Source organism: Argopecten irradians, chromosome 10 (genome assembly GCF_041381155.1).
Source record: "Argopecten irradians isolate NY chromosome 10, Ai_NY, whole genome shotgun sequence".
NCBI classification, from domain to species: domain Eukaryota; kingdom Metazoa; phylum Mollusca; class Bivalvia; order Pectinida; family Pectinidae; genus Argopecten; species Argopecten irradians.
The window spans coordinates 31963965-31986712 of NC_091143.1; the positions used below are offsets into that span (position 1 = coordinate 31963965).

General features: G+C 35.7%; 1 protein-coding gene across 1 annotated transcript in view; it reads left to right on the plus strand.

Moving 5' to 3' along the window:
• Positions 1–22748, plus strand: part of LOC138333667 (uncharacterized) — a 59531-nt gene that overhangs the window by 25401 nt on the left and 11382 nt on the right. Inside the window, exons 16-41 of the mRNA XM_069282196.1 lie at positions 1235–1304; positions 1858–1932; positions 3131–3247; positions 3956–4104; positions 4319–4393; positions 4887–5003; positions 7460–8155; positions 9224–9362; positions 9859–10059; positions 10565–10730; positions 11187–11254; positions 12075–12175; positions 14092–14238; positions 14662–14751; positions 15368–15474; positions 15996–16077; positions 16933–17079; positions 17911–18072; positions 18431–18529; positions 19029–19123; positions 19513–19660; positions 20094–20211; positions 20722–20814; positions 20994–21096; positions 21647–21878; positions 22558–22736. Coding sequence (XP_069138297.1) covers positions 1235–1304; positions 1858–1932; positions 3131–3247; positions 3956–4104; positions 4319–4393; positions 4887–5003; positions 7460–8155; positions 9224–9362; positions 9859–10059; positions 10565–10730; positions 11187–11254; positions 12075–12175; positions 14092–14238; positions 14662–14751; positions 15368–15474; positions 15996–16077; positions 16933–17079; positions 17911–18072; positions 18431–18529; positions 19029–19123; positions 19513–19660; positions 20094–20211; positions 20722–20814; positions 20994–21096; positions 21647–21878; positions 22558–22736 — 3776 coding nt within the window. The remainder of the gene's footprint in view (positions 1–1234; positions 1305–1857; positions 1933–3130; positions 3248–3955; positions 4105–4318; positions 4394–4886; positions 5004–7459; positions 8156–9223; positions 9363–9858; positions 10060–10564; positions 10731–11186; positions 11255–12074; positions 12176–14091; positions 14239–14661; positions 14752–15367; positions 15475–15995; positions 16078–16932; positions 17080–17910; positions 18073–18430; positions 18530–19028; positions 19124–19512; positions 19661–20093; positions 20212–20721; positions 20815–20993; positions 21097–21646; positions 21879–22557; positions 22737–22748) is intronic.

Sequence of the window (22748 nt, forward strand, 5' to 3'; positions counted from 1 at the left end):
ATAAATTCATCCGCGCGGCTCCAAATTGCGCGTGACATACTCAATTTATCGAGAAATAAAGTTGAGTAGCCTTTGGTTGAAAACAACGGGGTTTATACTATCAATTCACCACTGACTGTAAATATATAAACATACATTTTAGGTATGCGCTGTCAACTGGGAAAAAAAGTTACCTGTGCAAATCTTTGTTTTGTGCAAACATGTCTGCATGTAATTATATGTATGACTATTAATCTCTTCTATTGAAGACCAATACTTCAAGGATTTTCTTTGTATCAATAAGGCTTCAAAACTTATCACGTAAGTTTTAGCCCACCATCATCAGATCAAAATATCACTTCATCTGTAGGTTTCCCTCAGGCCATAGTTAAGCATATCACATTTTATGACCACTTGGTCAACAAGATGGCCGTCAGGCAGCCATTTTTTATTTTGATAGTTTAAGTTGTTACCAGTATATCTCAGAACTTACTGAAGGTATTATTCTCAAATTGCATGTGCAGGTTCCGCTAGGATCCTAGTTGTGCATATTGCCTTTTGAGACACGTCAGTCTTCAAGCTTGCCAACCAGCCACCATCTTGGATTTTGGTGGTTGAAGTTTGTTACAGCTATTTCTCAGAAAGTTTTTAAGGGACTATCTCAAATTTCAAATGAAGGTTCCCCTTGGGCCTTGGTTGTGCATATTGCCTTTTTGGACCGATCACTCTTCAAGATGGCCGACAGTTCTTCATCTTGGATTTTGGTAGTTGAAGATTGTTGTTGCGATTTCTCATAAATTACTGAAGGGATTATTCTCAAATTTCATATGTAGGTTCCCTTTGGGCCCTAGTTGTCCAAATTGCCTTTTTGGAGTGATCGATCAACAAGATGGCTGACAGGCCGCCAACTTGAATTTGATAGTTGAAGTTTGTTACTGCTATTTCTCAGAAAGTACTGAAGGGATCTTTCTCAAATTTCATACAAAGGTTCCCAATTGGCCTTACATTGTAGTTGTGCATGTTACCTTTTGGGAGTGATTGGTCTTCAAGATGGCCAACATATTTATGTTTAAATACATCAATAAATTAAATGAAAAATAGTAAAAAAATAATTACATTAATTTTGTATGTAGTATTATAGAAAAAATTAATGGTATGGGAAGATTTTTGTCTGAAATCTGTTTTAAGATAAACGAACATTGCTGGTATTTAATGTTATACTTCAATAATTGTTGAATCATTGTTACATTTGTAGGACATGGATATGATCGATGTAGAGAAAAAAAGTCAAGACATTGTTCAATGCTGTCCCGTCTTCCCTACAAGTAAGTCTGATAAATAATTATGTCTCAGAAAATTAATTTTTATGCATAATACTGGTTTTACTGTCTATTGTATTGTTATAAATAGCATTATGCATTTTTTCCAACATGTAAATACATTGTGTACATATCTAAACATATTCAATTTGATAATTCAATTACAGCATTAGTGATTGATTTTTTTTTACACTAGATATCCATAAAAAATCATTACTGAAAAACGTTCCTTTACATTGTTGATGTTTATGTTGGTTGATGAAGTAGAAAATAAGAGTACCCCATTATGATGAAATGCAGAAGTCCTTCATTTTTTTTTTCCTTTTTTGGGGGGGAGGGGGGGGGGGGGTTCAGAATTCCATAGCCATGATAAAATGTTGACCCCCCTCCTCCCAACTCCATTTTTTTTCTTTTTCAACAGACATCTAACTGCCTTAAGTAACACTTAAATGATATATTTTTAAAATTTTAATTAATATTTAGTGTAATTTATGGAGACTGTGGAGTATATATGGGTGTTTTGAGTTTATTTCTATGTTTCATATATTTGACTTTTCAGAGACAGAGAGACAGATGACAATGACGTATGCTTCAATGGAAGAGCTTATGCTAAAAAAGATAAAACAATTTTCAGGTGAGGTATCACATTCCAATGAAAACTGACAAGTCCTTTCCTCAATTCATTGTTTTTCTTTTCTCTTGCTCAGGAGTTCATTTGGCTTCAGGTTTCAAATCTGACCTATAACTATGTATTTACAATTAGTTTTGTTTAATTAAGATCATTCTGAAATTAAAAGATTTATCTTGTTGTGATCATATGTCCTTTTTATAATAGACCGTGTTTGTTACATAGTTTGTGCAGTAGTGATGTTTTATCCAAGAAACACAGGCCATCTGTGCCTCTTGTTTATCTAGCATTAGAGAATCTTGTTCCTCTTTAAGAGATACTTTAGTTACATAGGACAGGTTGTGTTGAAGCTTTAATACCACATGTGAGGATCATGTACAAACTAAAATTGCACTTTTTGTGTCCCTAACTTAAAAAATTGTTATATCTGCTGTAAACCAACTTTTTTTCGCGACTATGATATTTCGTGATTTCCATTTCAAAACAAGTTTGCGAAGATTAATATTCGCGGATTTAACAATTGAATGATAATTCCTATCAATTTAGATGATGTAGATATTAATTTGCGAAGAAAAACTTTTACCAATTTTCTTTGATCACGAAATTCGCAAAAGTAAATCGCATCTGAATAAAAGTTATTGACAGTATCCCTTTCCATTCTGTACTGTTATGTACTCTCCTATCCCTCTGAGCAGTGTGCCATTATGCCTTGATGAAACAGTGTTCTTTTAAAAGATACAGGAACTTTGTGACTCATGCTTATACAGCATATTTTGATACAGGGATTTTCGAGATCCCATAATGGCGTTGGTAAAATATGATTTACCGTCGATTAGTCCCACCTTCTGGTAATCATGTTTTGATGTGATTTCATATATTCACTGGAAGGAGGGACTGAGTGGTTAAGATGTCTAGACATATACAACAAGCCCCCCACCTCTGGGTCATGAGTTTGAATCCCATGTGGGGCAGTTGTCAGGTTCTGATCGCAGGTTGGTGGTTTTTTCTCCAGGTACTCTGGCTTTCCTCCACCAACAAACTTGGCACATTTTTCATGACCCGGGCTGTTAATAGGATGTTAAACACATAAAACCCTAACCTTATCAACAACAAATCATAATTTACCCACATAGTTTTTGGATTTCAAAACTCTCCTTTTAGAATCATTAGCTGATTTATTTTCAAAGACTCTTTTATTACTTAGGAACTGCTGGAGTGTTCTTACCCAAGAGTTTAACAGTGAACAACATCCTCTATCCTACCATGAGTTTAGTACAAGACAGGAACAAACAACAGTACCACCCAACCTGCTCTACGAGCTGTAAGTATTATGGGTAAATAATAAGTGTAAGGGGAGGTAATCATTGTTATTTAAGGTCAGGGGAGGCAATCATTGTTATTGGAGGTCAGGGGAGGTAATCATTGTTATTGACAGTCAGGCTAGGTAATCATTGTTATTGGAGGTCAGGGGAGGTAATCATTGTTATTGGACATCAAAATGTCAGAGGATTCAATCATAATTATTAGAAGTAAATATATTGAGGGAGGTAATCATTGTAATTGGATGTCAAGATGTCAGGGGAGTTAATCATTGTTATTGACAGTCAGGGGAGGTAATCATTGTTATTGGAGGTCAGGGGAGGTAATCATTGTTATTGAGGTCAGGGGAGGTAATCAGTGTTATTGGAGATCGAGGGAGGTAATCATTGTTATTGAAGGTCAGGGGTGGTAATCATTGTTATTGGATGTCAGGGGAGGTTACCATTGTTATTGGAAGTCAGGGGAGGTAATCATTGTTATTGGAGGTCAGGGGAGGTAATCATTGTTATTGGACATCAAAATGTCAGAGGATTCAATCATAATTATTAGAAGTAAATATATTGAGGGAGGTAATCATTGTAATTGGATGTCAAGATGTCAGGGGAATTAATCATAATTGTACATGGACATGAAGATGTCAGGGGAGGTAATCATTGTAATTGAACGTCAGGGGAGATAATAATTACTATGCAATTGTTATGTGTTTCAGTACAAGAGATTCAACCAAACAGGTGGCCCCCAGTTAACCTTGTACACTTAGTGAATGGTGAAGGTATCCCGAGGGAAAAATATGCAGAAACTGAAATACCAGAGTTTCTAGCCTGGGGCACTCACCTCATCTTATCTACTTATAAATGTGTAAGTGGAACCAGCACAAACATTGATATCATACAATATGTTATCTCAGATCAAGTTTTAAAAAACTATATGGTAATTAATACAGTCCTACTGTTTATGTTTTTTTTTTAATTTTTCGATTGAAATGCCTTTGAAAATACTCATGCCATCATGATATTATGATATGTGGTTAAACTATAAGCAAACACATTACTAGCTACCTGTTATATTTCAGCTGGACTTGCCGCTTTATGATAAGTTGTTTCCAGAGATAGCACCAGCTCATGTCAAGGACCTGCCCAAAAACTTTGTAAGTGTGCTTGAAGGAAACTTAATCATAATTTACTACAAGTTTCCTCATAAAAGAAATACAGAATTAGAACAGACCTATTGTCTACATGGATCTTGTCAATATTTAGTTATTTGATGGTTCCTTTTCAAACAATCTGCCACTTGAGGTTGAGAGAAGCCTCTGTTTCAACCCTAAGATGTGTATGAAATTGGACATTCGTTAGACAAGCTGTAGATGTGAAAACACCAGGAAGACTTTTTGTTGATTTGTTTTTATTGATTAAATGTTTCAATATATAATAAGTGACATACAAATGCGTCATATTAAAAAAAACCAATGTATATATACACCAGTACACAACCAGAAATTTTTATAATGCAAGTGTATGTCTCTTATATAACTCCCAATCGTTTGAGTCTTTTTCGAATTTTGAGCTATTATAGGAAGATATCAATATCTATATATGACATTCTTAAAGGGGAGGTAACAATGTTATTATTCTTGATTGTAGTTATCATATGGAGTCCAAAGAATCCTGAGAATAGCAGCAATCAAGATGGCTCTTGAGTTTGGAGAAGAAGTTGGTGTAGTATCTTGGAAAAAGCAGTCAGTCAGCAACCAAATGACTGTGAGTTTGATATGATTTGATTTCATATGTACACCTTTTCTTTTTTGCTACTACCAAGAAATTGGTATATGATATTGAAATTTATGTACAAAATGGCCAATTTTTCCCTTTATACCTTGAATGGCCTTTTAAACATTAAACTATCTTTTTATGAAATTTATTTAAGGATTATTCTCAATATCTTTTGGATAAATGAAGTCATAAACAAAAAATGAAAGGACATTCTTCATAGGTGGAAGCGAATATTTTTTTTTCATAACCTAGACAGGGATATCCTCACTTACATTGAGGGTAAGATATCTCTTTCTCAGAACCTGGACTAATAGAATCTTACATGAGTCTGTCAGGTGGACAGAGATATCTCAACCCGAGTGAAAGATTTTGGCTTGTCAACCCGAGGTTTGCCGAGGGTTGACGGACAAAATCTTTCAGGAGGGTTGAGATATATATCCCTGTCCATCTCACAGACCCATGTAAGATTTTTTTTTCTCCCATACTTTAACGAAACTTTATGAAAATGCAGTCATATAGAAACATTTCCAAAGCACCCCCATCATATGAATGTCACAATGCGTCAAAATTGATGACATTGCCAACAATAGTCACCGCATGAGTTGATGATGTCATTGTCTAGCGCGTGTGAGTTGTTTTTACCTTATCCCGATAAAAGACAGAGTTATCTTTTTCCAAGCAACAGCGGGATAACCTGTCAAGTATGGGAGAAAAAAATATCCACAACTTATGTTATGGTTTGAAGCAGTTATTAACTTACACTGTATCAATATTTCTTTTTCATTTTTATTTCATTTTTTGTTGTTTTTTTTTATCAATATTTCTTGGAGTATTCCAAAAATATTTAGACAGATTAAAGATTAACTGATTTTATTAATTTGGCAAGCCTCTGGTTAGTAACAATTGTGAATCTCCTCCTTAGAGATTTCTTCTCCCATACTTCACAGGGATATCCTGTGGTTGCTAGGGAATAGATAACTCTATCTTACACAGGGGGGTGTAAGACATCTCACACACGCTAGAAAATAACGTGACGTCATCAATACATGCGTGTATTTGAGGCGCACATCAATTTTGACGCATAACGACGTTCCTGCGATCATGGCGCGATGAAAAAGCTGGAGACCAATTGGAATTTCATCATTTTTTTCTACTAAGTATTGGAGAAAAAGAATCAAACATGGGTCTGTGAAGTGGACAGGGATATCTCAAACCGAGTGATAGATTTTGGCCATCAACCCTCCGCAAGCCTCGGGTTGACCAGCCAAAATCTTTCACTCGGGTTGAGATATCCCTGTCCACTTCACAGACCCATGTTAGATTCTATTAATCCTACACTAAAGGTAGGAAAAGATCCTATTCTCCCTCATTGGACAGAGATATCTGCACTCCGGTGAGGGAAAGATTTCTCTGTCTTACCCAGGGAAAGACAGCCTGTACACGTAGAACATACTCAAATGATAAACCGGAAGTTATAAAACATCAATGCAAATAACAATTAACCTGTGTAGTCGAAATGGACAATCAATATTACATTCCAACTCAAGTCTGTGCTTCACGCGTGTGTAGAACTTTGACCTAATGATCATCAGAATTCCACCTTGCCTTCATATATTTTGTTGATGTTTACCCGGTAAAAAGACTGATTTTAACATTGTTCATACAATATTAGTATTTTTATGGCAGTGAATATTTTAAAATCATTTAAATTCTTGTTTCTCACACTGCAACAAGTTTAAAAAGTTTTTGACAATATAGAATAGAAATCTCGAAGTTGATTTATTTATTATTCTTGGGGTTTTTAATCGCATATTTGTGCATTTTAACATTTTTAGGTAAATCAAGGGAGCAGAAAAAAGATCATTCCCTACCTAGAGAGGAGGACAAGGAAATCTCTACCGTCAGAGGTGATTCACGACAGTTTAACCCTTGGCAAGCCTCGGTTTAGACAGTCGTGAATCTCCTCCTCGGATAGAGATTTCTCAGTCCTGCCCTCAAAGTAGGGAAGATCCTATTAATCTTTTCCCTCAGCATCCACGGGATATCTCTGTAAAATATGGTCAAATTAAATTTCTATCTTACCGATGCAAAACAGCATTCACACATAGAACATTTGAATGATGTTGTGATAATATCATGATGTCATAACAATACTGTGTTGTCATGTCAATAAATATAGCTTTCTAATGCATTTCATGTCAGCAGTCAAATACATCAGAAAGCGAATATGTTGAGATAAAAATAATCATTTACCCCCCAGAGAGTGAGACAAGGGGATGTTCTATCAGCACGAGGGTTAAGATTCACAACTTGAGATTCTTACACTTCAGATTGACATTTTCCCGTCTCACCCTCAAGATGCTAAAAGATATTCTATATAATAAATCTTAAATGATTTTGACAATTTTTGTTCATAAATTGTTTTTTTCTTTCTTCTTTAACAGAAATTGCTTAAACTGATGCAACGTGATCTTTCCAAATATGGCCTAAAATCAAAAAAACTTATCTACTGTCCTGCACATATGGCCTGCCTGGAGCCTGATAACAAAATCTCAGAATTTCAGACGAATGCCTTTCAAGGATACAACGCCTTCATCAGTCACATTTTAAAATCTAACAACCATCTAGAGACAATCGAGAAAACTGCGTTAGAAGATCTTCCAAATCTATGCACGTTTTCTCTGCCAGACAACTTTATTGAGGTACTACCAGACACAATCACAAAATGCAAGAATCTGAATGAGCTGTGTCTGGCCAACAATGACCTGCTGGATCTGCCAGCTGGCTTGTACAGCTGTACAAATATCACACATCTTGACATCAGTAGTAACAGAATGGAGAAACTGCCTACAACTCTGGCTCACATGGGAAATCTCCAGGTTCTACGACTAGACAACCTGTTGTTGATGGAGCTACCAGACTATGTAGGAAACTTAACAAAGTTAAAGGAACTGAGTCTTAATGGAAACTGTTTGAAGTCCCTCCCCAAGACAATGAAAAATCTGAAGAGCCTGACAAAGCTTTCTCTGGCGGGGATAAAATGGATAGACAACAAGGCGAACCTCCTTCTGTCCAAGGACAACTTTGTTAGCTTTCTGGAAAATGAAGGGATCAAACGATGGATCAATGCAGACAAAGAGGTAGTCAACTTCATAGCAGGCAAATTAGTTTTGTTTGAAATAGGCAGAATACTGAATATTTCTTCATATAGTTAGAACAAGTTAATGAGACACAACTGTCGTGTGTTCTTTGTAGTGTAGTAAAATAGAGAGTATACTGAATATTTCTTCACAAGATTACAACAATGAATAGCTAGGCAGGGATCAATTTAGCTCTGATTTATTACCGTTTCTGGGTAAAATTCCCCTCAAGGAATGAAGTCCACTCTGGCCTACAATTCCCCAAAGATTTAAAAATTGCCCATTTAAAGCTAAAAAATGACCGTTTTTGTAACATAATTTTTTATTATTTTTTTTAGACTTTTGTTTGCAAATTTCTTCATATTTATCATACAGCTACTGCATATTTTATGATAACCTCAAATTGTTTCTTATAGACCTTAAAATCTTGCTTTACTAAATCTTAAAATAAAATTAGTTGTTTTACAGTACTTTTTTGTCAAAATGAATATAATTTTGGACCAAAATAAGAAGATTCAAATTCCCCTATATTTCGCCAAACTTTTCTCCTATTCTGAAAAAAAGGGTAGTTTCCCCCAAAACTTAGATTGATCCCTGCTTGGAAACCTCTAACTTGTGTTCTTTATAGCGGTATTTAACTCTGACAGTAAATAAGGAAAGATTGAATTAAAATTCTACTTTTGATTAGAGAAGACAGCTTACAGTTTATTTAAATTAACATCATATTAACAGCCAGTGTCAATTAAGACAAGCCATCCTTGTGTTAAGAGAAAAGACAGAGTACCCTGAGAAAAACTACAAACCAGTGTTCAGTACCTGGCAACTACCCTACATGGGATTCAAACTCACAACACAGAGGTGGAGGGCTTGTGGTAGTATATTAGTACATCTGAACCACTCCGCCACTGCGTCCCTGCCCACAGCTTGCAGTGTGCATTTACCAACTACTCAAATATAACATCAAAATCTTATTGTCTTGAAAATCATGTTCCAAATATGTCAATATTTTTGTTTACATTTTGGTTAACAGTAAAAACCAAAAGAGGTAAATAAATGTTCTTTTACCAGGCTATGGGGGAGGAGGATATGTTCAAACTGTTTGATGTAGATAGCAGTGGAACACTTGACACTCACGAGATCACCAAGATTAACGCCAGTCTCTTCTCAATCTTCCCAAGGATCGGCTACACTGGAACAGATGCTCCAGGTAAGCACAGTCTGGATCATATCACATTTCTATTATCATAATAAATTCCCTGTTTTAGGTCATCTGACCAAAAGTCCTATAGTCATCGTGTTTTCTTCATCGTCGCCCCCCGCATGCTTTGAACAGTCCACCAAGCGCTGCCAGTAAACTTTTCAATTTTTAAGTTTGACTTCTCAAGTTCAACCAGTGTGATTAAGCTAAAATTTGCCAGAAATGATCCTTACATGGTCCAAATCAAATTTTCGGTTCGGTCCAAAATCCACAGACACTATCTTAAAAACACATTTTGAACTTCTCAAATCGAAGATGAGTGCCAAAATCACCCTCTTAAACAACTGTATTTACTAATTTAAATATCCAATTTAACTGATTCCAAGGTTGTCTGATGACCCATAGGCAAAACTTTCTGGTCTTTTTAAACAAATGTAGTTGAAAATTCCTTGAATAGAACATTTCTGCAAATGTCTGTTATATATTCATCTACTTAATATTATAGATGACACAACATTACCCCTTGGTGGATTCCCTGCGGAAATATTTAACATGTCTGCTCTAGTTGAACTTGACCTCAGTTACCAAGGATTAGTCACTGTTCCTGATGAAATCAAGAAGTTGAGCAAACTACAGAAACTCAACCTCAACAGTAATCCACATCTATTGTCTATATCAGCTGAAATAGGACGCTGTCCTTTAACAGGTAAGAGATAGGACGCTGTCCTTTAACAGGTACGAGATAGGACGCTGTCCTTTAACAGGTAAGAGATAGGACGCTGTCCTTTAACAGGTACGAGATAGGACGCTGTCCTTTAACAGGTACGAGATAGGTTGGTGTCCTTTAACAGGTAAGAGATAGGACGCTGTCCTTTAACAGGTAAGAGATAGGAAGCTGTCCTTTAACAGGTAAGAGATAGGACGCTGTCCTTTAACAGGTAAGAGATAGGACGCTGTCCTTTAACAGGTACGAGATAGGACGCTGTCCTTTAACAGGCAAGAGAAAGGTTGGTGTCCTTTAACAGGTAAAACATACTTTATAGGTATAAGATAGGATGCTATCTTTAAAAGGGTAAGAGATAGGATGCTGTCCTTTAACGGTAAGAGATAGCACGTTGTCCTTTAACAGGTAAGAGATAGGACGCTGTCCTTTAACGTGTTAGGATGGTATCTTTTCACAGGAGTTAACCTTGTTTATATCCTCCCTACAGAGTTGAACCTTGATGACTGCCCGGTGCTGAAGACACCCCCTAAGGAGATCAGGGATCATGGATTTAGAATGACCTATGCTTACCTTAAACGTCTGCTCACTGGATCCACAGACTGTAAACGTACAAAGCTGATGTTAGTGGGCCTGGGAGGAGCTGGCAAAACCAGGTATATATTATTCATTCTTGTTGAATAAGATGTGATTTATTCGTAAGGGCAAGTGATCTTAAGCTCATACCATGGTGTAATGTGTATACTTTATACTGCATAGCCATTATTATACCAGACTTTGATAAAATTTGGTACACATAACCCTGACGTAAAGGGGATTGAATTGAGTAAACTATATATAGTTCTGCAATGTCCCCCTTTTTTTGAGTTATTACTTAATTTGTGCAGTGGGGGGCATTAGTTGTCCACTCTGGCAACAGTTCTAGTTCTTTCTGGAAGCAACTTTTTTCTCTAAACCACTCCTTGATTAACAAGTGACCAAGAGAAATAATATTGTTCCCAATGAGGTGGACAATTAGTAAGCACAGTAGAAATTCTGTAATTTTGTGTCTTGTTTTAATTATATTCCCATGACTAATTAATTCTGGTTTTTAACTTTGTTTATTTTTGTAGCTTAGTGAAGTCTTTGATGTCCAGGAACAGATCGTCTAATCTCACTGGTGCAGATGCTATTACTGATGGTTAGTTAATTTGTCAGAGGACACAGTATTTATCATTCTTACCTGTAGACAAACCAGATGATTGAGTCTTTGCCTCTTAACCATTCAATTTGCAGTGTAAACAAAGTTAACTTTATAAGTCAAGACATCAGAACAAGAGCATTTTATTTTGCATGAAGAATTGCTCATGTAAACCAAAGCTAAGGGATGCTTGGTCATGAAACTTCTTTCTGTTCCCATACCTTTCTTTTGTAAGTCTGACATACTACAGCCATAAACTGGCTGCTTAAGACAGGTGGCTCCTTAAACAAGGTGCAAACGTTTCTATATAGCTCTGTATAAAGATCAGGATCCCAAACGGTCAATTTTAACACAATTTGACTTGTGTATAAATATCACTTATCTTTAAAAGACATACTGGTGGCCACTTAGTAAATTCAATTATTTATGTATGTATTATTCAGATGTAATTGTGTTTTTCATTAGGAAGATCTTACATTTATAATTGTCTCTGTAAGGCAATTTACCTTTTATATAAGGTAGCCATTATGGCAGGTTTGACTGTAGTTAGATATCTACAATGACAGTATCTATATCTACATGTCAATTTGAATTGATTTTCACGAATTTCACAATCAATTTTTTTTAACTTAGCAGAAGTTAATCCCCACAAAATAATAACTTTAGTTAGCAGAAGTTAATTCCCCCAAAATAATACCTTAAATCGCAAGAAATAGTAGCTGGTTTATTTATAATACAAGAAAGAAATCTTGTATTTGTATTCATGTAAAAGAGTAATTACATGTATCTATGTGTGAATACAGTTTTTATATAATTTCAGGTATTGATATCTGTACATGGAATGTAAAGCATGACAAAGACACTATATCATACAGCGTATGGGACTTTGCTGGCCAGACCATCTACTACAACACTCATCAGGTAATGGCTGCCTTGTATTAATGTAGGGGGCATCTAAGAGGGTGATAAACACCCATAAGATAATGGTTGCCTAATGTTGATGTACGGGGCATCTAGAGGGGTAAAACATCCATCAGGTAATGACTGTCAAGTGTTGATATAGGGGACGTCTCAGAGGGTAATAAACACTGATCAGATAATGACTGTCTAGTGTTGATATAGGGGACATCTCAGAAGGTAATAAACACTGATCAGGTAATGACTGTCTAGTGTTGATGTAGGGGGCATCTAGAAGGGTAAAAACATCCATCAGGTAATGACTGTCTAGTGTTGATATAGGGGACATCTCAGAGGGTAATAAACACTAATCAGGTAATGACCGTCTAGTGTAAATGTAGGGGGCATCTCAGAGGTTAATAAACACTGATTCGGTAATGACTGTCTAGTGTTGATATAGGGGGCATCTAGAAGGGTAAAAACATCCATTAGGTAATAACTGTCAAGTGTTCATATAGGGGACATCTCAGAAGGTAATAGACACAAATCAGATAATGGTTGTCTAGTGTTGATGTAGGGGGCATCTAGAAGGGTAAAACATACATTAGGTAGTGACTGTCTAGTGTTGATGTAGGGGACATCTAGAAGGGTAAAACATCCATTAGGTAATGACTGTCTAGTGTTGATATAGGGACATCGCAGAGGGCAATAAACACTGATCAGGTAATGACTGTCTAGTGTTGACGTAGGGGGCATCTAGAAGGGTAAAAACATCCATCAGGTAATGATTGTCTAGTGTTGATATAGGGGACATCTCAGAGGGTAATAAACACTGATCAAGTAATGACCGTCTAGTGTTAATGTAGGGGGCATCTAGAAGGGTAAAAACATCCAACAGGTAATGACTGTCTAGTGTTGATATAGGGGACATCTCAGAGGGTAATAAACACTGATCAAGTAATGACCGTCTAGTGTTAATGTAGGGGGCATCTAGAAGGGTAAAAACATCCATCAGGTAATGATTGTCTAGTGTTGATATAGGGGACATCTCAGAGGGTAATAAACACTGATCAAGTAATGACCGTCTAGTGTTAATGTAGGGGGCATCTAGAAGGGTAAAAACATCCAACAGGTAATGACTGTCTAGTGTTGATATAGGGGACATCTCAGAGGGTAATAAACACTGATCAGGTAATGGTTGTCTAGTGTTGATGTAGGGGGCATCTAGAAGGGTAAAAACATCCAACAGGTAATGACTGTCTAGTGTTGATATAGGGGACATCTCAGAGGGTAATAAACATCCTGATCAGGTAATGATTGTCTAGTGTTTGAGTGTTGATATAGGGGACATCTAGAAGGGTAAAAACATCCAACAGGTAATGATTGTCTAGTGTTGATATAGGGGACATCTCAGAGGGTAATAAACACTGATCAGGGGTAATGACTGTCTAGTGTGTTGATGATATAAACCTGATCGGGGCATCTGATGTAGGGATTCAAGGTAATAAAACTGACAGTAAGTGTTGATGTAGGGGCATCTAAGGATAAAAACATCCATAAGGTAATGACTGTCTAGTGTTGATATAGGGGACATCTCAGAGGGTAATAAACACTGATCAGGTAATGGTTGTCTAGTGTTGATGTAGGGGGCATCTAGAAGGGTAAAAACATCCAACAGGTAATGACTGTCTAGTGTTGATATAGGGGACATCTCAGAGGGTAATAAACACTGATCAGGTAATGACTGTCTAGTGTTGATGTAGGGGGCATCTAGAAGGGTAAAACATCCATTAGGTAATGACTGTCTAGTGTTGATGTAGGGGACATCTCAGAGGATAATAAACCCTGATCAGGTAATGACTGTCTAGTGTTGATGTAGGGGGCATCTCAGAGAGTGATAAATACCTATTTTATGGCTGGCCATTTGTGTTTTGTTTCAGTTTTTCCTGTCGGACCGAGCGGTGTACCTGTTACTTTGGAACATTAGACTTGGACATGAACATGCAGGTCTGAATTTCTGGCTCAACTCCATCTCTGTACATGCTCCTAAGGCCCCTATATTTGTGGTGGGCACCCATACTGACCAGGTAAGTTACCAGGTGAAATGAAGTCATACATGTATATGGTCAATGATTGGTATATGATGGCTGACTAGAAATTACTGGTTTATACTTAATACCATCACATAGCAAGCTTTCAGTAAAATTTGTTTATTGATTAATTCATAAACTGCTGTTCATATATCTGACCTTATTATCAAGATAAATGAGCATGCAAACGAGTGCTCTTATAATTTTTGTAAGGCTTTTCTTTTTGAACAGAAAATTTCCAATCTTCATATATTGCATGCAGAACAATGCACTAGAATTATTCCCAAAGATTTTAATAATGTCTTTTCATACTTTCAAAGGGGTTTGCTAAGGTGATGCCATTCGTCATGTTTTGTTCACCAAATAATTCTCCATTAAGATATACCAAATCAGACATGTATTGTTTTATTTAACATAAAGATGTCAAAAGTGGAACTTCCGATGGATGAGATGAAGGCAAAGTATCACCAAATAGAGGGATTTCACTTTGTCAGCTCAAAAGATGGAAAAGTGAGTTGATAATATATATCAGGTACTATGCCATACGTATGGAAACAACATCACTTTCTCCATTGAATACAGTGTATTTTTCACATTTTATTATTTTTTTATAAGGTTTGCCATCAGATTGCAAAGAAATTCTTATGGGTAACAATATAATGTTCTATATTTTGAATTGGTTGCAAAGCTGTCATTATTTGAAGATAAAGGTTACATTTTGTTGATATGAGGTTAGTAAGAACGTAAAGAAGGAAATGAAGTCATAACAATTTCGAGTGTATATATTCTTATGGATTTTAATGGAGAATTTAGAATGTTTTCTTTTATAAGATGAAAATGGCAAATAAAAATAAAAATTCAAAAAGATGAAAAAAAATAATGCATCCAATTGGAAAAGTGATATTTCCATACTTCAGCACTCATAGTAGATCATCATGATATTCATTCAATACTTTACCGTACTTGATTGCTAGCAAAATTTTTATCAATAGTGCTTGTCCACACCAAAATTTATAATGGAATTGTTACAAGAAAATTATTCATTTTTGAGTCTTAGGAAACAGGATAATTTTTTTTATTTAATTAAATTATGGATTCTTAATAGTTATAATGCTTCTAATTCAAGGGAATTCCGGAGCTGAAGAACGCCCTATTTAAAGTGACTCTACAACAGGAGTATATGGGAGAGAAGATCCCCCAGGCCTGGCTTTCACTGGAGAAGGAAATCACAAAGTAAGGTTTTAATTTTACTCATTCATACCTGAAGAAGGCTCTTCTAAATCAAAGACTAGACCAATTCATTAGAAAATTTCAGGGGTGAATGAGCTTCCTTTAACATGAAAAGGAAATTACTTAGTGAGGTTTAATTTCACTTTTTCATACCTGACGACATATGTAGGCTTATCTATATCAAAGACTAGAGCAGTCTGTTATGAAATGAGTAATTAAATGGTAACCAAATAAGAATTGAAATATGAAGGGGTGCTTAATGGGATTAATTTTGGGCTAACATTTCACAAAATTGTAGCACAATCTGAAAGACATTAATCAATTCAGAAAATAGATTACTACAAGAAAGCCTGCATTTAAGTACAAGAAAGCCTGCATTTAAGTACATTGTAAATGTAAGTGAAATTGAAGCCTCACAAAGAAGAGAGGGGCGCTGATAGTGACAGGGGCGCTAGTTGGGTTGAATACGGTATATTTTGTTGCACAATGGTTCTCCCATATCCTGTTATCGTCTGTTTTGATAGACAAAAAGACAAAAGTAAAGTGTTGGACTTCAAGACGGTAGAGGCCAAAGGAATAGATCTTGGTATTGTGGACTCATCAGAAGTAAGTATGATAACCCCTAAGTATATTTGCCTATTTATCTTAACACTCTAACATTACCAGTTAAGTCCTTTTTGATGGCCAATTGCATATTGTTCAGCAACGAGGTTCCAATGCAATACTCTGATTTGAATTTCAAATTACAATCAAACACAATTCCTTTTGAGAATCATTTTTTTAAGAAATACTAAGATCTTGCTGTATTTTGCACTTTCATTGACTTAAAAATGTACTCTCTGATTTTGACCAGATTGATTGGGCAATGGTACAGTAGAGTTGCTTATAAATTCGTAAGGGGAATCTACACATCCAAATTCAGTAAACTTGGTACCTTGCAAAATTTATCAAAATCATGGTTTTGTGTATCATAGCCTGTCATGAGAATGATGCTTTCAATTTAAAGGCTACTTAAAGTGAATAGTCGGGCAAAGAAAACCAGTCTAAATTCGTTCATTGGCCTTCCAAAAGTTCTCACATATTAATACGACGGTCAAGTTCTGCTTACGTTTCCCAGTTCTGACCATTGAAATAAAGAAAAGTTGAAAGCATTGAAAGCGAGGCTGCGTGGAAATGTAACCACAGACATAGTCAGCCGGGAGGACGGTTTAGTATTCCTATACTTAAATTAATTTATTCGTACGCAGACAGATTTTGACGAGAGATTTTATTTTTCTATTTCATAAGAAATTATACTGGATACATTCACACCATTTTTACCGACTTTAGCCATCCTTGCCCGACTGTTCACTTTAAATAATTAACGAAAATGACTCCCCACAAAAGTTACAATTATGCAGTATGCATTGTACAAATAATATACATATAATGTATATTATATGTAACCTGTGTTTTGTACAGCTAAGCCAAGCACTCCAGTTCCTACATGACCTTGGGATGATACAACATTTCTCTAATGAATACCTCAAAGACCATGTGATAATCGAGCCCCAGTGGATCGTGGATGTAATGGCTTGTGTTGTCAGTGTGGAGCAATCTGTTATCAAGGTAACCAAGACGACAAGGACCAGCAGGATGTTTAAAATGATGTATACCAAAACGTGATATCTATTAATTCATTCACCCCCGAAAATTAACAATGAACTAATCCAGCATTTGAATTTTAAGAGTTCAAATGAGTCTTCAGGAGTGAATGGGTTACTCATTGGAGCCATTCCATGTCCATTGTGTTGTAGTTTAAATATACAATGTAGTTTAAAAGAATGTATAAAATAAAAACAGAGAAAATTATATTTTCAAAGTAAGTTATCTGTAACCATTATTTATCCTACAGATTGGACCATTCAAATTCTTAAAAAACCACGATGCCATTGCGTCGGATTCTCTCTCAATGTGGACAATCACGGTGATTTTTCATCCTAAATTGCTGTGAAGAATTTTTTATATGTATCTGTTCTTAATCATGATTAAACATATTCCCATTAGAATGGACCATCGTTGCAGATTATGTCACTAGCATTTTGCACCTTTGGATTGCAAGTTCGAAACCTGATTGGGGGCAGTTGCAAGGTATACTGACTGTAGGTTAATGACACAGGGACTTGGAATATTTCCAACCAGCTGTCAATATATATACCCGGTAATTAATGTACTATAATACCTGGATATATATATATTGACCATTTGTTGGTTTAAATTTGTGCAAAGTCCCTGTGGTAAATGCAGAGCTTTTCTCCTTGTATTCTGATTTTCCTCCATCTTGAATTACTCTAGATATTGAAGGAATTTGGTTGTAAAACATATCCGTGGCGTACATGTATTTCATTTTCAAAGTTGTTAAGATGGTTTCCCTAGGAGATAAATGAAATTTCGTTCTAGGATGGCCGCCTTCAACATGAAGACATCAAGAAAATCTGGAAAAACTACACATCGATGGCAGAATGGCTTCTCCGACTTACAGAGGAGTTTGACCTGACGTTTCCATTAGAAGGAGCAAAATGCAACATTGTTCCGTGTCTGCTTCCAGAGAAATGCCCAGACGTAGGTATCAAAGGACGAGATAGTATTGTGTGAGAAGGTCAATGACCCTATAATTGTCCCGTCATCTAATGTAGTCCAGTTTCCCTTATGTTCTGCAAAAGATGTAATTTCAATAATGCTATTCACTCATGTATCCATTAGTTTTTTTTGTCATGAACGCTTTCAGCCTTAGAGTAAGAAGATCAATTCCATACTTGTCATTTGGTTGAATTAGTTAACTTCATTCAGCATTTTTAGAAAGGGTGGTTATTTGTTTTCTTTGAACTGGTTGATTGGGTACTTATTCATGCTGCTTTAACACAAAAATTACTTGTGTTCTGATATAAGTGTGCTATTGTTCTGCCTTTTATTTTCACAGTTTACCTGGCCTGAGGTGAAACAAGACGAAGGAGTGTTTGAGACAAAGATGATCTACAAGTTTGATTACCTTCCTGGAGGTCTCTTCAACAGGGCACAGGTAACTGTCTAGTATACGTTGACCTTCAGGTGAAGGATGATGAAGCAGAGGTTAACAAGTCTCAGAATATTTCCTTCTCTTAGAGGCATGACAATGAAATTACAATCCATGGAGTTATACATGAATGTCCAAACAGAGGATTGCAGAACAAAAATATTTAATCCTTTACTACTCCATCTTTTGGTAATGAGTGAATGGCGGGAGAAATAAAAATGACAACTAAAAATTCTAAAATTTATCAAATTGAGCAAGTAAAGTTTATATTCCATTTCGTTTAAAAAATAACTGTATTCTCATGCTTTTGCTAGGGTTTGAAATTAAGGCCACATGATCTTTTCCCTAATGCTGTAAGCTAATGGTGAAGTATCTCTCTAATTTGACTATATAAGATTGCTGCATACCACTGACAGTGATATTATAAAAAAATACTGCTTTTTTTCCTAAATAAAATATTTGTCTTTGATTTATACTATTTTGATATATGCATTCACAATAACAGGTCAGGCTGCATGGTATTTCGGAGGAGTCGGTGCTCTGGAAAAGAGGCTCCTTCATCAAGAAGAATGGCCAGTTGGCCCTTATACAGCAAATCGGGTAAATATTAGATCCCATCACTGATTGTTCTCATCAATGGCAATAACTCTCTAATCTTTGGTACCTGATAGTACACTTAATGAGATCCAAATAAAAAATAAAAGAAGACATAAATGAGGGATACTTGATGTAGCTAAGTAAAACAAAGGCTTGTGTTCAGACTCTTTATAAACTCCAGACCATGTGTTTCTGAGAAAGGAGTACTTTCTAATGTTGAATCAAATATCAACTTGGTAAAATGCATGCAGTTATGGCAATACTGGATGTATATGACAAAATAAATAAAATATATTTTTAAAGCTTAAATTGTTTTATTGAATAAAGTTAGACAAGCTTAAAGTCATCAGCTTGTCACAAAGTATGATTTAATGTTATATTAATGTTGCCAGGGATTCCCTTCTCCATGTCAAAGTTCAGGGTCCACGTCCAGATAACCTACTGTTCTTTATACATGAAGTGTTTGAGAGTCTGATAAAGGAGTCTTTCTATGGTGTGGCATACGACTGTAAGATACCTTGTCCAGACTGTGTGAGTCAGGTAAGGACATCAGCTGGTGTTGATAAGCCTTTATTGAGAAGTTTTGGTTAGCCATCCTAGGATGATGTTCTATATTCAAATTTTTTAATGCATGTGTATAAAGACTTGATCATTCACATCTTTAGGAATGGTAATAGATAAACTAGAAATACTTAAATTCTTTTGAAATATACAGGTAATTGTGAACAATTTTTTAATCTAGAATTTCTCTGGATATGTTGTGACCGGTTATTGGTCTTCTGAATCCCATGATGTAACTCATGATGTTGTCTGTATCACCTTTGTAAAAAGGAATCTCTTTATTATGAAATTGTGTCGATATAGGTACAATCTTATTACAGTACTGTTACTGTTTGAAAATGTATTTTAATATTTCCATATTGTGTTGCAACATTCACATGTACATGAAAGTTTGAACTGTTTTATTTTGCAGTATGTCAAGGACCCACACATGTTCAAGGAAACTGGTGTGCGCCGAGCCATGGAACTGAAGGCACCGTTCCTACAGTGTCACAAATACTTCCACACCACTCCAGTTCTTAGTCTCCAAGGTCAGCTTAATACATTCCGATTGTACCAACTGGGAATGGGATCATTAAATGGAACAAAACATGACAACCTATCATATTCCAAGCGTGTATTATCTAAAATGGTGACTGTCAAAATTTAGCTGAAGGAGTCCAGACTAAAACCCTGCAGGATAATGTTAATTTGGTTCCTTTAAAAGAAAAGAACACAGTTTGCTATGCAGGATACTCTGCAACATAATTGTATGTGTCATCAAATGTTAATACACTTAATCTTTTTAAGTCGCATTTGTTCTCAAGCTCGATATGTGCCAGGGGTATCAATGGTGTTCTAGTGGATCACTTTTCAAAATAACAGCAATCAGTGATCCTTGATGATAATTTAGAATTGATGGTCACGCAATGTACCTACTGTTCTGCCATTTCTTTGATAAATCTTTGAACACTTGTTAATAAATAAGTATTAAATGCATCTTTAACAAATGTCAATAGTTTAAAACATCTTCCGAAATACTGAAACATTTTGTCCTGTAGGTGTTTTGGCCCCGGATGACAGTAAAGACTACGAGGTTCACCTTAATAACGATGTTAGTGCCCTCAAACAGATGCAGAATGAGATGACAGTGGGTAAGTTATCATCATTTAAAACTTTCACCTCCAACATTTCAAAATGGACTGGTCTAGTCTTTAATTTAAAAGAGTCTAATTGTGTCTTCAAGGGTGAATGAGGGGTTACCATAAGCGTTGACAAATGTTGATGATATCAATGATGGATGACATTTTAAATCTATATTGTTATTTTTTAGACATCTTTATTTCCTATTGTGCCAAGGATGCTCCCAGTGACAGGTCAAAGGTCATACATCCAGCTGACGTTTGTGCTGACCTTGAGAAAGAAGGTTACACATGGTAAGTAACCTATTGCTGATTAAATCTACAGTCAATTTCCCATTCTCTGTTGCTTCTCGTGTAGATTAGGAAATTAGCCATAAAGGTATAGTCTTTTTGTCAATCAGTAGCTGCATTAAAATGTTCACCCACCTGGAGAAAGGATTTGAATTTGTTCGCCCTGAATTAGGAGCTTTCATATGTATAGATTAGCTACATTATAATATGAGATACAAACCTAGGATTGTTAAACATTATGCCCAGTTTTCAATTTCCCTTTCATTTTGAGAAATGGCATTATTCATGGGGATTGAGTTTTACCCATATTAACTCCATTCAAACCTAATATAGATCTAGTACAGTACTGTAGATTCAAAACTAATGCATGCACAATAATTAAAAATGTTTTTTTTTCTATCATGATTTCCAAATGCCATGCCTTGTGTCAGGTTTGCCTCGTATTTCTTTTTCAAACATATTTACGTTTGCAATTTTATACACTTAGCATCCTAAGTTCTGAATTTCTGTTTCGTACCAACTTTATTGAATTCTCATTGCATTGCTTTTGTAGTTACTTCCCCCAGGGAAAAGACTTGACATCTCGGGAGGAAATGGCCAGGAGACTTGTCCATGCGTCTATATTCCTGGTATTTGTCTCCAATAACTTCGCTAAGGACCCCGTCTGCTGTGACATGTATAAGTACGCTGTAAACACCATGAAGAAGATGACAATCTGTGTGACGGTTGGGGAGAACTTTGATTGGCAGGGAAGTTCGACTCTGGGGGTCTTCATCAGTGATGTGGTAAGTAAAATTACTGAAGTATGTTACTGGCCGATAGGTTTTTATAAATTTACCAATTTACAATAGCACATTGCTTATATTTAAAACTTACAATCATACATGCATGTACAGTGCTTCCTTCAGTCATAAGGGAAATCAGTCATTAAAGATGCTCCACTGCCGACCGAGCATAAACAATACTCATCATTGGAACAATAATTGGTGTTAAATCATGTCTATACATACATCCATGTCTATTTAACACAATAATTAAAATATAAGATCTTATATTTTACTGTTGGTGCATGCGCAATCAGTACTTCATTCCATATAGGACATAGTGATTCAATTAATTATTTTTAATATTTGTATCTTGAAGTAAAATGAGAAGCTCAAACGTTTGTGGTAATGGTGTAAAGTAAATAACTGTTGTAACTGAAGAAAAAGGCTAATATGTATGTTTTTGGTAGAAAAAAAATTGTCAATGGTGGATTATTAATCATTTTACATGTAGCATTGTGTTAATTGGATGTCATTTAGACAGGAGTAAACATCAATTACTGTCTGAATGATAAATATGTTATGCTCTGTCGGCAATTAAGCACTTCAATTATTAACAAAAACAGTAATTAAAAAGGTACCTGAATGTATAGTAAGTTGACGATTTTTTTTTATTTAAGAGGAACTTTTTACTTTGCAGATATTTGTGAACATGATCAATTCAAAGAAGTCTGTGTACAAAACTAAGTTTGGAGATTTATTAACGGCGTTACAGAAGAATGAACAGTTAATAACAGGGAAACAAGACTCTAGCTCACATGCCTGTTTCATCAGTTACGCATGGGTGAATTCACACCAAGCTGTCGAGCTTGGCTCAAAGTAAGTATACGA